Source organism: Sminthopsis crassicaudata, chromosome 1 (genome assembly GCF_048593235.1).
Source record: "Sminthopsis crassicaudata isolate SCR6 chromosome 1, ASM4859323v1, whole genome shotgun sequence".
Lineage (NCBI taxonomy): Eukaryota > Metazoa > Chordata > Mammalia > Dasyuromorphia > Dasyuridae > Sminthopsis > Sminthopsis crassicaudata.
In genome coordinates, this window is record NC_133617.1 from 663,020,653 (window position 1) to 663,037,350 (window position 16,698).

The 16,698-nt window shown below is 32.4% G+C and overlaps 1 protein-coding gene across 6 annotated transcripts in view; it reads left to right on the forward strand.

Annotated features, from left to right (window-relative positions):
- The window catches only part of LOC141551433 (KAT8 regulatory NSL complex subunit 1-like), a 126,278-nt gene that overhangs the window by 71,783 nt on the left and 37,797 nt on the right, over positions 1–16,698 (forward strand). For all 6 annotated transcript variants that reach the window (XM_074283087.1, XM_074283084.1, XM_074283086.1 and 3 more), the window contains one exon: positions 6,736–6,863. In XM_074283087.1, coding sequence (XP_074139188.1) covers positions 6,736–6,863 — 128 coding nt within the window. The remainder of the gene's footprint in view (positions 1–6,735; positions 6,864–16,698) is intronic.

Here is a 16,698-nt window from a genome sequence, read left to right on the forward strand (position 1 = left end):
TTTATATTATAGAGAATTTTAGAGAGAATTATATTATATTATAGAGAATTATAGAAAAGTTTATTGTGTTCCAGATTGTTTTAGTCTTAGCATATTTTTATGTAAAGATAATAATCAAAGCAGATACAACTAATAGTAGATGTTACTGGTGAGATCATTGGCCTATTAAAAGATTTAGAGGAAAGCTTGGGATATAGAACCTCCACAGAGGATTTATGCAAAAACTTTGCTGATGAGAAAGTATGCAGTTCAGACCAAGGACAGAGCTCAGTTATTATAAAGTACAACATTAGCAACACCAGCACAACCCACAGTCCATAAAGGTTGATGCTGCAGAAAGGGGGTGAAATGGAATAAATAAAGTGCTATAATCAACAACATTAAAAAGACCAAAGCTGGACTAACAGCCAAGTCTCAAGGAACAGGATTGGCAGGCATAGAACAGAATCAACAAAGCTAGGTAGGATTAAGCATGGTCTTGAAACTCAAGGGCATCCCCTTGTCAGAGACTAGAGAGAACAGAACTAGGAAACACAAATAGGCATCCACTGGACTGAGTTTTGCTTTAAAAGGGGGAGTAGCACAGGAGAGCTGTTTCTTAAATTCTTTATTTAAAAAAATAAATATTTGACTGTTGGGTTTGTTTGTTGTTATTTTTAAGCATCACCATAATTTCTCTCATCTCCCTCCTGAGTCATTATGTATAGCATAATCTTTTTTAAAAGAAAAGGCAAAGAAGAGAAGAAAAACTGGAGAAATTTATCCTTACATAAAAGTCTGAAAATACATCCAATGTGTACTATATTCCAGACTTTGATTTGCTGCACAGGATTAGTGTGGAAATGCTTTCTCATAGCTTTGTGGAACTATGCTCTTTGTAATTTTGCAACATTGGCTTTTGGAGTGTTTTTGTTTTTGTTTTTGGTGGTCCTTTCCACATTCTCATTTTCCCCACCCATCACTTCACTTCCATATCACTCCTTTCCTTTGTTTTGGAATTCTATTTAAATTATCAAGCCTCCCCCCCCCCCTTTTTTTTTTTTTTTTAATTTTGTTACCTAATTTTTCCCTTTTTTCCTCTCCCATATTAGTTGTTAATTTAAAATCCCCTTTCTCTCCTTCACTTCATTTTCTTTTGTTTCTTAGGTGAGTTTTTTCCTCCTTCCATACTTTTTCATTTTCTTTACTTTTTCATTTTCTTCACTATTTCCTCTTCATTAATCTCTTCTTATTCTATTTGCAACTTTTAGTCTTTGATTCATGATTTTTTTACTTATTTATTCCTTCTTTAGTTTTTTGTGAAACTTAAGGGTAACAAATTGAAGTTCTCTATATTCTAAACAATTTCTTTTATACCCTTGTGCATAGAAGCTTTTGTCCAATGGTAGAAATTTCCATTTGTCCCAGATCATTTGGTCTAATTCTGCCCTGTGTCTTCCCTATACTCATTTTCCCCCACATTGTCTTTAATACCCATGCCCTGTGCTAATTTCTTTTACAAATAATTCATTTGATCTTTGTAATAACTTGTGTAAAGTTTATTTAGTAGAAGATTGGCATAGTTAAGCCTTTCCTTTTGGAAAATCAATTTGGAAGCTGAAAGAAAAATAGATTGAAGTGGGGTGAGATTCAAATCAGTGAAATAAATTAAGATGAAGGCCTAGAGTAGTCACTTGTGTGAGTGGAGAGAAAGGAGCATGTGCAAGCTATATTGTGAAGGCGGAAACAAGTTTTAGTAATTAATTTGTATACATGGAAGGGTAAGAATGATACCAAGATTCCAAATCTATGTGATTTGGATTATAGCATTAACTTCCAAAAAGAGTAGGAAAGAAAGTTCAGAAGGAACAGAGAAGTTTGGGAAGGAAAAGATAACAAGTTCTATTTTGAATCTTTTCAATTGGAGGGGCTTAGTAGGCAATTACTTTCCCCAGTGACCTCTACCATGTCATACAATCTCCTTGTCGGCTTTCTAATTAGCAGCTAATTATGTGAATTCAGTTTGTTCGAAATACTATCCACATAAGTGATCTGATACATCAATCTGATGTCACGTTTCAGTAAATAGCAAGCAAAAGTTTCCCATCCTATTCTCAAGCAAACCACAATGTCTGTTGTATAAAATCCTAGTACAAAGGATCTTTTTTCAACTCTGTTTCATATATTTGCAAGAAATATCTTCTGAATACATTTCCTAGGATTACCCAATAAGTTTCTTCCGATCCTTTCCCCCCAGATTTATTGAAAAGTAAAAGGGAGACAGGACTAGAATTTGGAAGAGATACTAGGGCTGGGATATATAGATTTAGAAGTTATCTTCACAAAGATGTTAACAGAACTTAGTAAGAGCTAAGGATGTTACCAGATGATTTAGAGACATGTAAAAAGAATTCTTTGCTCAATGAGAATGTATAAAACTGGCAGTAGGCTAGATTTGGCCAAAGATCTATATAGTGTGGTTGTATAGAGAAAAAATTTTAAATTGTGGGTCAGCATAACTGAATGTGGAGTTTGCCCCAAAAAAAAAAAAAAAAAAAAAAAAAAAAAAATTAGGTAACAGTAAAAAGTATCAAATATTCCACCAAGATTTAATTCTTTATATGAAAACAAAAAAAGCACATTCATATCATTAGTATGAAAATTTGCCTTCATCTTATTTAAATAAGTAGCAAAATTATATGTATGCCAAAGAATTGTTTTAAAATAAATTTCTTTATGATTTATTATCAGTAAATGTTTGATTTATATACCTGTATACTCAGAATTCACCTAAAAATTTCTGGGGCAAAAAAAAAAAAAAAAGGTTTCAAGTGAAAAAAAAAAGAAAGAGAGAGAGGTCTAGATACATCCAACACACACTGTTGGTGGATATGACCTGGATAAAGAACCAGCATAGGAGACTGTAAGGAACATATGACAAATAGGAGAACTAGAAGAGAAAATTTAGAGAGTAATATCCAGGAGAAGAACTTAATCAGCCATGGTTTCTGAGAAGTCAGAAAGATAAGGATTGACAAATAGCCTGGATTTCAGAGTTTATATTATATTGAAAGTAAAAAGTAGGATAGAAGTTAACAAAGACAGTACTATTCAGGTGAATGTTTGTTAATGATAAGAAAAGGGATTAGTAGATAAGGAGAAAGTGAAAATGAGACAAAATGGGGATGATAGTAGTGATAATCTGCTAAAATAGATTGGAGGAGGTGGGATCTATATAGAGAAAGTTCTAGCCTTTGTCTTGATATTCCCAATCCTAGTTGATAAATATTTCTAGCAACTCTTTTTGTTGTTGTTGTTATTGTAGCAAAAAACCCTGCTACTTAGAAATAGTGCCTAATAGGAATTAGAAAATCGCTAAGCAAATTATGTCATATGAACATAATGGAATGCTATTGCAGTATAAGATGAGATGAAACCATAAGTGAATCAAGCAAATATCTTCTGCCTCTTATTCCTTACTTTCTCTTGACTCTTTTTAAATTTAAGAAATATGTTACAAGTTCTAGTTATGAAGAAGAGAGAACAGAACCCATGAAGGATGTCTAGGACCAAAATCCTTTTCCCATGTCGTCATGCTTAAAAAACATTCCCATTTACACTTCCCCTATGGGCAATTGGTCTAATTCTCAGTTGCCTTTTACATCTTTATTCTCTTTAAGGATTTTTTTTTAACCTCTCTAAGATTGTGGTGTTAAAGCTTAAATGTAGTTACTTTATTGTATTTTTGTAAAAGGAGCTTAGGCACATTTTTTCCATTTTTGTTCCTAAATTAGGTTGGCTTGACTTTGAAGTATTTTTACTTCTGCTATTTTTCCCTATAAATGAATTTATGTTCTTTAATGGTGTTGATTCTAGATACCATCTCTCTCTGGTAGACGTGTAAGTCAAATTTTCCCAGGATTTCTACATGTTTGTTAGGTTATTTTTCTCCTATCCCCTAATATTTTTTCTATCAAATTACAACCTTAGTAATTTCTTCCTTCTTTCTCAAATCTTCAATCTTACTCTATCATCCACTGGTTCCTTCCTTTCTGTTTTTAATCCTAACTAATTTGCCTCCCCATTAAAAAAAAAAAAAAAAAAAAAAAAAAAAAAAAAAACCTTTACTAGATCCTACTACCTTCTCAGATCCTACATCTCCTTCCTTCCTCAGCCAAATTCATATTGAAAAGGTGTTTACTTTCACTTCTCATTAATTCCTCAACCCTTTGTTGAATAATTTCTTGTCCTGTCATTTCACTGAAACTGTTTTCTTCAAAATTAAAAAGATTTCTGCCTTGCCAGATCTTGTAGTCTTTATTTGAGCTACAGCTCTCTTTATCTGTCTGCCTAATTTGACATTTTTGACTAACCTCTTTTTCTGGATACTTTCTTCTAAGTTTTCATGACACTGTTCTTCTTCCCCTGGTTCTCTTGCCTATCTTCTGCTTCTCAGTTTCCCTTGTTCATCATTCATATTGCATCTCCTAATTGTAGGTGTTTCCTAAGACTCTGTCCTAGGCACTCCAGTTGTGGCTCAGTATGCTTTTCTCTTGCTAATGTTATTACTTCCCAAGGGCTTAATTACTATCTCTATTCCACTTATTTCCAAATCTCTCTAACCAGCTCTAATCTTTCCCATGAGCTTCAACCTTCCTCCTCCCCTTCAACAATTGCCTATGGGATATTTCATGCTGGGTGCCTTAGAGACATTTGTGACTCAACACAAACAAAACTAGTTATCTTTCTCCCTCTATTCCATACTTCTCTCTTTTTTGTCAAAATGCCACTATAATTCCAACTTCTCAAGTTCATAACTTGGAATCTTGTGTTATCCTCACTTTCTCACTTTCCTCCATACTCTGTATGTTTAGTCAGTTGCTACATTTTGTTCAGTCTTCCTTTACAATATCTATCACAACTCAAAACCGTATTACCCACTTATATACCTATTATCTTAGTTCATTTCAACAGCTTCCTAATTGATTGACCTGCCTCAAGTCTCCCAATTTCATTTCATCCTGTACAGTCTGCCAAAGTGATTTTCCTCAAATGATAATTCTAATCATGTGATTTTCCCCTATTCCAAAAAACTATTAGGTTTTTTTTTTTTTTTTTGGGCAATTGGGGTTAAGTGACCTGCCCAGGATCACACAGCTAGATTCCCTTAAGTTTTAAAGCTTATATAACCTCACCTAATCTTCTCTCACCAGATTCATTGGCCACTAATCTGCCTCATAATCCACAATCTAATTCAACTGGCTTTTTCTCTGTTTCTCATGTCATTCCATCTCCTATCTTTGCATTAGCTGCCCACATTAGAACCTAGTATGTATTTATTCCTCATCTTTACCTTAAAACAACAGCAAAAAACAAAACCCAACCTTTCTTTAAGATTCACCTAATTTAAAAATGTTTTGTATGACTTCATAGATAAAATAGGCATTTATTTATTATGTTCTCAATAAGTGGGTGTGTGGGTATAGGTTAGTAGAGAATTTGAAACTGAAAGCAAAAATTTATTAAAACAAGCAAACAATTACAAATGAGGGAAGAGTTCTTGACTAACCAAGTACAAATGATCATAAAAGACAAAATGGACCCAGTTACAAAAAATTGGAAAGCTTTTACAGATACACAGACATACAAAACAGTACAAGTAGAATTTGGAGGACAACAGTTAACTAGGATAAAAATCTTGGCAGAAACATTCTTTTAATTCAGATTTGTTGTTGTCCAGAATGTATAGGAAATTGATTTTAATTTTTTTCAAAATCTGGTTCTGAAAAACTCCAAATAAAATGAGCATTTTAATGTACAATAAAAGAGAAATGGAAGATTCATTTTGTACATGAAACTACAAAACAGTATGCTTCTGAAATTCTAACTTTCAATGCTGTCCTGCTTGGCTGATTTCTTTCTGGCTTTCTTTTCTGTGAATTTTTTTTTTTTTTTTAAAGAAAATGATCTAGAAATTTTTCTTTCTCTACATTAAAAACAACAACAACAACAACAAAAAACTACTCCCTTTTTGTAGCATTTGCCTTTCAGAAGTTTCTGGTCATCTTGCTTCATGCCCTCTCCTTTCTCAAATTACTCTGATTCCTTTCCTGCTCCTTCATTTTTCGCAAATTAGCATATAAGTTCTTGGAGAGTAGGAATAATTTTTCCTTTTGACTTTGTATCTGTAATGTCTGCCTTACACTTTATAAGGATTTATTGGTGTGGGTAAACACAGCTTATTGATTGGAATAGCAAAATGGATTTAGATGAGTATCTCCCAGCAGCTTAAAAAAAAAAAAAAAAACAACCTACTAATAGTTGAATTCTAATTCATCTTTATCCATAATACTATCTGTTCTGTGACAGTGCTATAAGACAGATGGTGGTGCAGTAGATAGAGATAAGAATGGTTTCAGGAAAACCTAAGATCAAGTCCCCAGACCCTGAGCAAATCAATTATCTTTGCCTCAGTTTCTTCATTGGTAAAATGGGTCAAATAATTGTACTTAAACTCTCAGTGTAATTATAAGGGTGATAAAGTTGTTAAATGAGATGATATTTTTAGAGTAGTTCTTGAAACATAGTAAGTGCTATATGAATCTTAGTTATTTTTCTAACAGATGATTCTTTAGCAACATTACCAAAATTGTTTTTAGGGGAGAGAAAGAACAACAGATTTCAGGTTCTGGGGAAAAGCTAAGGTCATATCTGATCGGAAGATATCTTTATCACATTTTAATTTTTCTCTTACAGAGTTCTCAACTTATGCAATCTTTGGGAAGTACTATCTACCCAACTCCATCCTTTCACCCTGTCAATGGGACTTCTAGCCTTCCAAAAGACCACACAGCAACATGCCACATCAATGGAGTGATAAACTGGTTGGTTTTTTTTTTTTTTTTAATTTTACATTGCTTCTCTCTTTCTTTTTTTAAAGTACTGTACTGAAGTTAATAATTATGATTTACTTGATTATCTTAAATAGTGTTGTAATGTAATTAATGGAAAAAATGAGACTTCCTATTCAGAGTTCATAGGAAATTTGACCCAGCTCACATGATATTAGGAACTGATTCTGAATTTATTTTAATTTTCTGTCTTCTGGTAACATTGTGAGGAATTAGCATTATTATTAATTTTCTGATGTTTGAGCTGTCTTGGAAAGTTTTTTACTCTGACCAAATAAAAGATGATTATAAATCAAAAAATTAATTTACAATATATCTGGAAAAATAAGTGGCTTCTGCTGAATTGGTCTTCATAGAATGAATATTCAGCTATCGAATGGAAATTTGCTTGATGAGCACAGAATTATGAAAGTTCTTATTTAGGTATCAGGCTTCCTTTTTAGAAATGTGTCCCATATCAAAATAATGTATGTGAATGTAATCAGGTATGGATGGTTTGTAATCTACAAATCTACAAAAGAAATAACCATATTGGTGGTAGTTATAAAACCATTGGAGTTTGGAGAAGATAGTTTTACACTGAAAAATAATGTAAATGGGAGAATTAGTAATCACTCACTGAAATTATGGAAAACCCAACTTATAACTACTTACTCTGCTAGCCATTCTAAATAACTTAGGTTTTTAATTTTATCTTTAACAACAATATTTGTTTGCCCAGTTAAATTAGAAATATTTTTGCCCTGTTAAATTTTATGATAGTCATCCCATTTGTCACAACTATTTTCTTCAACTGAAGCCAACAGTGCTCTTTTTATTCTAATAGTACTATAATACAGATAATTGCCAAAATAAGAAGAAGAAATTTGATAATAATATTTTAGAAGAATGTTCTTCAACCTCTGGTCATGTTTATGCCCCAAATCTTATTATGCAGACCTTTGTACTTTTGTTTGAAAGAATATATAATCAAATTAACAATCTTTAAAGAAAAACAAAGATTAAGATAATGGTTAAAAATAAATTAGTAATAGACTTTTTAATGTGATTTGAGTTTGAGAATACTTTTATAGAACTTAAAATTCAAAGTGATCAAAGTCAACCATGCCAGTTGAGAAGTACATGTGACTTTAGAAGGTTGATTAATGTATAACATCATTGTTTTTCTTTATTATAATGAAAGGTCCGATTTGAAGGAATGAAAAAAAAATAACTGATAAAATTATAAAAAGTATCAAGAAAACTTTTTTGTTTTCAGGAATTCTGAAGTGAAACTGAAGTGAAAGTTACATAACAAAGTCTTAAAATAGAAAAAAAGAATTGTTACAGAAAATACAGAATTGCATATCTGTAACACATACTGTTTTTGAAAATTGTAGAGGGCTGACCTGTAAAGCACTTTGTAAACTGCTGAGCTATAGAAATATTATTAATAAGAGGACATGATATTTGTATCAATAACTACTCTGGACAGATTGTTTATCTAAATGATAAATTCATTAGAACTGGGATAATCCTTTATTGATATTTTGTACAGATTGCCTGTCTTAAGTGATAAATTCTTTAGAATTAGATGATTCTCTCCTTTGTATAATCTTAGAGGTACTTTGACTAGCCAAAGTCTGAGAAACCTTTTGTCCATTTTCCTTGTCATTCACTAAATACTTCTGACGTAATAAGACTCATAAGTCTTAGCTTTAGTAGTTTACTTCGTTTAAATTGTGAAAATTTCAAGGATATTCTTTGTTTTTTCAGTGATTGTAAAATTATAATTTTTTAATTAACTGTTTATTTTGCCTTAGATTTTTTATTGATTCTTTCTTTTAGAGAAGCACTAGATCTTTAAGAGGTCAGATTTTTTATCACTCGGCACAAATGATCTTTAGGGTGACTAAATTTCATCCTTTTTATGGTGATTTTTATTTGTTTTTTTTTTCAGCCAGAATATTTTCTCTGTTCTTGTTCATATAATTGAGGGAGGTATTATAATATATCAAGGGGCCATTTAGCATATAGCAGCTAGGAGGTACAGTAGATAAGAAAGAATACCAGGCTTGGGTCAGTAAGTCGAAGTATCTTCCTCAGCTCAAATGTGGCCTCAAATATTTACTAGCTGTGTGACTGTGAGCAAGTCACTTAACCCTGTTGGCCTCCGTTTTCTTACCTGTGAGCTGGAGAAAGAAATGGCAAAACAATTCAGTATCTGTGCCAAGAAAAACCCAAATGGGGTCCCAAAGATTTGGATGTGACTGTACAACAAAGACCACATTGTTTTCATCTAATGATAGGAAAGGCTAAATATATTAATATTATTATTAATTTGGGCAGTTTTTAATTTTAAAATTACTAACAGACATATTCAGCTCAGACCGCCAATCTACAATTCAACCATGAAAAAACCTGAGGTGCTTTTTCCAAATTTAGCCTTGCATCATGCAGGTCTGATAATATTTTGCTGGGATATGTAGAAACAAATGATGTCCTGGAAAATATTAGGTTTCCAACCAAAGCTACTAAGGAATTATAAATTATTTTCTTTATGCTTGCTAAGCATTCTCATAGTGATTAAATTCCCCAGTGATACAAAATTGGTTTTTTATGCAGTATTAAAGTGCTGCTTCCTTCTTAGAGCAGTTTCTTACTTTAATATTGCCATGTAATTAGGGTGTCTTCATCAGGAAATCTAATTTGCAATATCAGTCCTGAAGTCACATAATATTACTTTGTATTAAATTTTTTTTTTTTTTTTTTTTTTTTTTTTACTATTATGTTATTCTTTCAGAAAGGAAATTTTGCTCATTGTAGGATATTTTCTCTGGAACATCCTAGTAATATAGTAATTACTATATAAAAAACTAAGTTTGAGTGAATAATTTAGAGTTACCTCATATATTAGAAGTTCTTACTTAATGTTTTAACAGGAGTCATCATTCTCCTATTATTCAGCCATGAACTTAGTATATCAGCCATTCCTCGGCCATTTTTATTAAGGGGATTGATCATAGGCCATTGGATAAATTTTTGTCATTATACAATTAATTCACATCTCTATTAGCAAATTATTTTATTTTCACTGGGTAGTTGAAGTTTGGCTTTCAAATTTATTCATATTACTTAATTGGTTCCTATTTTATTATAACTTTCATTAAAAAAGCAGTATGGGTTAAAAAAGGTAGAAAGCTTACCTGAAAACCAGGAAGACCTGGGTTCAAATCCCACCTCTGACACATAATAACTCAGTGACCTAGAATAAATTATATACCCTTTTTGGGGACTTTTTGTGAAGTGGCCAATCTATATTAGTTGAGGAAGTTTCTAGCCAGTGGTCCCCTAAAACCAGAGAAATCACAAGTGTATACTTGGAACCCATCGTTGTCCCTCAACATTACCACTTGCTTTGTTGACAATCTGATATACTCTATATATTAGTAGTTAATATTTCATGTTTTTCAATGTATCTCATCCCTTCAGTGATCAGTGCTCATTGCGCTCACAAGTAGTGCTAATTATTAGCGTTCCATATCTTCTTATAGTCTTTGATTCTTGTTATGTACATACATGTGCAAATATGTGTGCACACAGTCCGAAGTGTTGGAGGCCTTCTCTAGCCCTTTAATCCTCTTTGGCCACCATAGTTCTTACTTCTCATTCTTTCTAAACGGCTGGCCCACCTACTTTTGAAGTCAAACATTTCCTTTATATGATTCTGCTGGGTTTTTTGCATTTAAATCTTCATGTATCACAGTCAGAATTTATTTTATTTACTTTTCCTTTTCTCTTTCTATTCATGAAACCCATAACATAATATAGATGTTGCTTAGAGAGGCAATATGGGAAAAATTAGCATGTGGCTTCATTAATTATCATAATAAGCTATCAGTATTATTACATGTTACTCCTATAATAGAATTCCATAAAAATGTTTCAGAGCCAAATAAAAAGTAAACTTTAAATTCCTTTGTATTTTAAATCATCTAAGGATAGGTATTCTTTCTGATCAGAATTTATGTCTTATTTGTTTTTTGTTTTTTTGTTTTTTTGTTGTTGTTGTTTTTTCCCAAAGCTTAGTGTTCTTCATTATACTTTTAGAGCCAAACAAAAGCAGGTGGAACTGTGATTCCTTCTTGTAGATAGTTCCTAGTAAGAAGCCTCCCTCTGCTAATACTCATTGGCAACTCTTCTGCAACTTATAATCGGATAATTATTTGGAATTTTGAGAGATTAAATAAATGATTTGATCCGATTTGATCTTACCATGCCATGCTACATTAAACATGATTGATATTGAGGGAAGAGTGTGAATGTATGTATTTGAATCCATGAATTAGTTTTATATTTTAAATTAATATTGTGATGTATTAAGGATGCCAAGTAAAATAAATAGTTGATCTAAGGTTAAACTAACAATTTCAGCCTTCTCTCAGTGATGCTTCATTTAAACTTTTACATTTGATAATGGGCTCCTATCCTTTTCAAACATTCTTCATTATGAAACTAGCTTTGAGTTATTATAAACCACAGTTAAGTGGCTTATCTAAAATTAACCTGTGATATAGATAAATTAAGTGTCCATTTGCCATTAAAGGAGCTATTTAATAGTTGTGACCTTAAATGGAAAAATACTCCTTACTTTTTAAATCATAGCAAAAAAAAACCAAACAAACAAAAAAAAAACACCTGTTTTTGCATATCCCTCTGAATTCAGAGATTCAGGAATTAGATTCAATAGAGTAATTAAAAACTGTTGCCAAGTACAGAGTATATAGAAATATGTGAAACATTTGAAATTTTTTTTAGGATAGGTTACCAGTTCCAGGTTTTCAAGACTTAAAAGTTGTCTTAAAATCTTAAAAAGTTTTCTGAGATATCAAGAAGTTAAATAAGTTACTCAGAGTTAGCAGTTAGAGATGAAATACAAATCTTCTTAATCTCCTACCTAGCACTTCCGTCTATTCTACCATGCTATGACTTGGGGAATATAATGGGAGAATTCTCCTCTAACTTCTCCATAATTTATTTTTTAAAGAGACTGGGGGAGGGGAAGAAGCTACAAACCTAGTTTTAAAATTGAGTTCCATGTTTGGCATCAATAACCTTTCTTAGGAAAAAAAAAAATTAAATAAAAGTCTGTTAGGATTCTTGCAGATGTTATGGGTCAGAACTTGAGACAAGTTAATATGCTTAGTTCACACCTTTAAAGGAGTTTATACCTTTAAAAGGAGTTTACACCTTTAAAAGAGTTAACATCTTTAAAGGAGCTTTCTCATTGGTTTTGTAAAGAGTTCCCACAAGCCCATTCTCTGAGAGGATATAAGGAGCCAACATTGACTGGGGGAGTCAGTCTGTATTGGGTCAAGGAGAAGGCTTCCCAGGAGAATTTCAGAGAAGCTCGAGGGAGATTCAGAACGAGGATTCAGTGGATTCGCAAGTCCAGCAGATTCACAAGTCTAAAAGAAAAACCTGCTCATGGACTTCCGGGAGATTCACATCAGGATTGAATTCTGGGAAACCCACAATCCCACACTCCAGGACATTCAGAGTCAAGAATTCATTCCTATGTCTACCTTCGCGCTGGCTGGAGGCTTTGGTTTCAGAGGGAGATGGAAAGATTTGGAAAGAGACAGTAAAGGACTTTAACTCCTGGCTGCATTTTGGGGATTACTAGTACTGAAACAAAAACTAAGGCTGCCTCCCCAAAAGCTCCCCAAGAGATCTCCTCCCAGAGAATGATCACAATCTAGAGACAACAGAACTTTACATTTTGGCGCCCAACTTGGGACAAAGACTTTTGCTTATCCTGACTCTGGCTGATTCTGAGCCCTTCAGGGAGCTCTCCCGGACTTTACAAAAGTCAAACCTAGATTTAGCTCCAGCTCTGCTAGTAGCTACCAGTGTGTCTTTGGGATTAGTTATTTAATCTCTGAATGACTCAGTTCATCTATAAAAGTGATTCTTAAAACTTGCGATCTTAAAACTCCTCCTTTATACTCTTAAAAAATACACCCCTATCCACCAAAGAACCTAAGTTTTGAAGGTTATAACTATTGGTGTTTATCATATTAGGAATTTAATGTCAATGTTATAATAAAAAAAAAAAACTGACTTTGTTGACCTCTTTTGAGTCCCTGAAGCATTCTTTGAGAACTGCTATTTTGTAAAATGACATTAAACTAGATCTAAGATTTCTTCCAGACCTAAAATTCCATGTTCTAGCTTACTTGTATTTAAATTTTTTGCAGATTTCAAAATGATTCTTCTATCCAAATTCATCAGAAGTATCATCTCATTTTTTAGGAGCTAAAATCATCCATTTGGAGCAACAGAAGTTATACAAAAGGAGTAAGAGGAAGTTGAAATCATAATTTTTAGTGTTTTGTCAGTTGCTCTAGTTTAATAAAATTAATAGTTAAAAAGTTCGTTGCTGGCTAAAATTGCTTTGATATTTTGTGTTAATTTCAGTTTGTACTATTCTTAGGTCCCCTTATAATGCTGGAAAATTGCCATTTGATACTTTTAGCTCTTATTTTTTTTAATATGCTGGGTATAGTTAAGAACTATAATAAAGTCCCTGTAATGCTATTATCATAGCACATTGTAATGTACCTTACATATTAATATTATTCAAGGTAAAAAAAACACATAAGTATTAAATATTAATTGAATATGTACTATGTATGTATCACTGTGCTAGGTTCTTTGAACTCTAGGATGAAAATAAAACAGTCCATATTCTCCAGTGTTCTATTAGATGAAACATTTGCATATATAAGTATATGCAGAAGAAATACAAATCATCCCCAAGACTTTGTAGTTAGGAACTTCCAATTTTGAAACAAAGGGGAAACTAAAATGTCCTCAAGAATGGAGTATGCACTGAGATCATAGGAGGAAAAATGAAGATGGAACAAAGAATTCTAATGAAAGAAACTTTGAGGGAATGATTATAAAATGTCTTAAAATACTTTGATTAATTTAAGGATAAGTCATTCCTAACTTAAATTTGTGTTGATAATTAATGTTAAATTTCTAATTCTTTAATAAAGATTTCTTATGAATCCCTTTCCCATCATATTCCTTGAACTGGGAGTAGCATGCTGAAATCTTTGTTCCAGAAATACTACTTGAAAGTAGGTCCTCAGTAGATATTGATATATTTAAAATGGAGGGGAAAATAGAAAACAATTCTAAAAAAGATTATTTATGAAAAGATAAATAATAGAAAAACAAGATACTGGACTTAACTATTTTTTTAAATTGTCAAATCTTACAAATGATTTATTGTTCATTAGCATGCTTTTTTTCTTGGTGATCCCTTTTCTGGTTTAAATAAAAATTCTACCAATTACTTGCCTTATTATAATTTTTATTTTCCCCAATATTTCCTCATAGTATAGTGACTCTGTATTCTTAAGAAAAATTTTTATATAATCATTGCTTCTTAGGTAGTTTTTCAGGCACATTCTTCTTAATGTCCTTTCATAATTGTAGGTTTGAGATTTTTCCCTATTATGTCACCAATTTGTCAGTGCATGAAAACTGAAATCTGGCTTCATTTGCAATTGCTTTAATGTCCTTGAATATTTTTATCTCTGTGTTTTTGCCTAAATTCCCTTTTAAGTTATTCACCTATTTAACTTATTTTCTTAGATTAGCTTTTTCTGTCATTAAAAGAAAATTACAGAGAAATATTTTCTAAAGCAAATTGTTTTTCAAAGATGCACCATAAATTTACTAGGCTTTTTGGTTTGGTTAAAATGGCATTTTCTTTTAAGCAAAATAATTTTTGATTTGGAAATGAGGAGCTGAATTTGTTGCTGAGTTGTTTATAATTCTTTTATTTTGTTGTCATATATGACCCTTCAACCTCTAATGCTTTTGTTTCATAAACATTGAAATAACTTCGGTTAGTAACCAAACAAAAAACAAAACTTCTAAGGACCGACCTAGGTGGAACAAAGTGATTCAGGTGGATTATACACAGCATTTTATTCCTCTAGCATCTATGAACTTTTTTTTCCCCCCAGTATAAATTCGCAACTCAGATATTGGACCTGGCTTGAAATTTTGTTGCTCTAGAATGCAATCTTTAAGAATTATACTTCATCAAAGCTACTTGGATGTGCCTAGAATTTTGTCACCCAAGAATTGTACCTATAATTCACTTCTGGTCCATTTGCTTTTCTTGTGGTTGATACATAAGTCCAGATCCTACTATAGTAGAGCAACAATTTTAGCATGAGTAAAGAAGGTACAAATATTTTGATTTTTAAAAATGTTTTGTTTATACTTTTTTCTTTTAAGCATTTTCAGTGGTACTCCTTCCCTTCAAACCCGCTGTCATAAGAAAGGAAGTCAGACAAAATAAATCAATACATCAATCATCTCTGAAAACATTTATTTTGTACCTTACCTAGACTTTCCCCAAAAGGTGGATGTAGGATTACTCTGAGTAATATTTCATGCCACAAAATTCTCAGCACAAGAAGTAGCATTTATTGACCTAAATAGGAAAGAAGATAATGGTCTGCTTGTGACTAATGCTGTATAGCCTGTTGTTTAATGGAGGTGTCATAGTCTTTCTGAACTTTTACTTCTATAAATGAAATTATCTCTTAAGGCTCTTTCTGTCTTCAAAAACTTATATGAAGATACATATAAGGGAATCTCAGTGGAGAAAGAGATCAAAGTGGGTGGTGTAGCTCATTATTTCATATCTTTTTTTTTTTTAATTAAAGCTTTTTATTTACAAAGCATATGCATGGTTAATTTTTCTAACACTGACCCTTGCAAAACCTTTGTTTCATATTTTCTCCTCCTTCTCCCTACTTCCAATACATGTTAGTTATGTTGAAATATATATTAAATCCAATATATATATACATATTTATAGTTATCTTGTTGCACAAGAAAAATCAGAACAAGAAGGAAGAAAAAGAAAAACTGAGAAAGAAAACAAAATGCAAGCAAATAACAACAGAGAGAGTGAGAATGCTATGTTGTATTCCACACTCTGTTCCCATGGTTCTCTTTCTCTGGGTGTAGCTGGCTCTCTTCATCACTGCACAAGTGGAACTGGTTTGAATCATCTCGATGTTGAAGAAAGCCACATCCATCAGAATTGATCATCATATAGTCCAAGTGTAGTTCTTACATTACTCAAGTGGTGCTTGCAGTGGAAAGAAGGCTGGATTTGGAATCTGAATAGAAGAACATTTATTAAGCACTTTATACTGAGCATTTTCCTTAAAGCATTTATATAGGGCCTACTACATGTGCCAGACACTGTACTAAGCACTTTACAAGCATTATCTCATTTGATCCTAATAGCAGTCCTAGGAGGTTTGTCCTATTATTATCTCCATGTTACAGTTGAAGTGAATGAGGCAGAGGTTGTGATTTGCCTATGGTCACACAACTCTTCAGTATCTGAGGATGGATTTGAATAATTCTTCTTGACTCCTAATCCAGTGCAGTGAATACTGCCTTGCATTGATTTTCTTTCCTCACCCTTAACCCCTTTGTCCTCTCTACTATCTCTTATTCAGTTCCACAAACTCTTAGCATAATGGACAAATGAAAACCTCGTATTTAATTGGGGGGGAGAGAAATCATCTTTAACACTTGAACTATACTTTTAATATTTTTTGCCACCTCCACGTTATCTGCTGTCTTCCAGTGATTCTCCAAATTTTTTTTTTGCACACAAAACAGTATTCTTCCTTCCTTCCTTTCTCCCTCCCTTCTTTCCTTTCTTCCTTCCTCCCTTTCTCTCTTTTTCATTCTCTCTCTTTTTCTTTCTTTCTTTTGC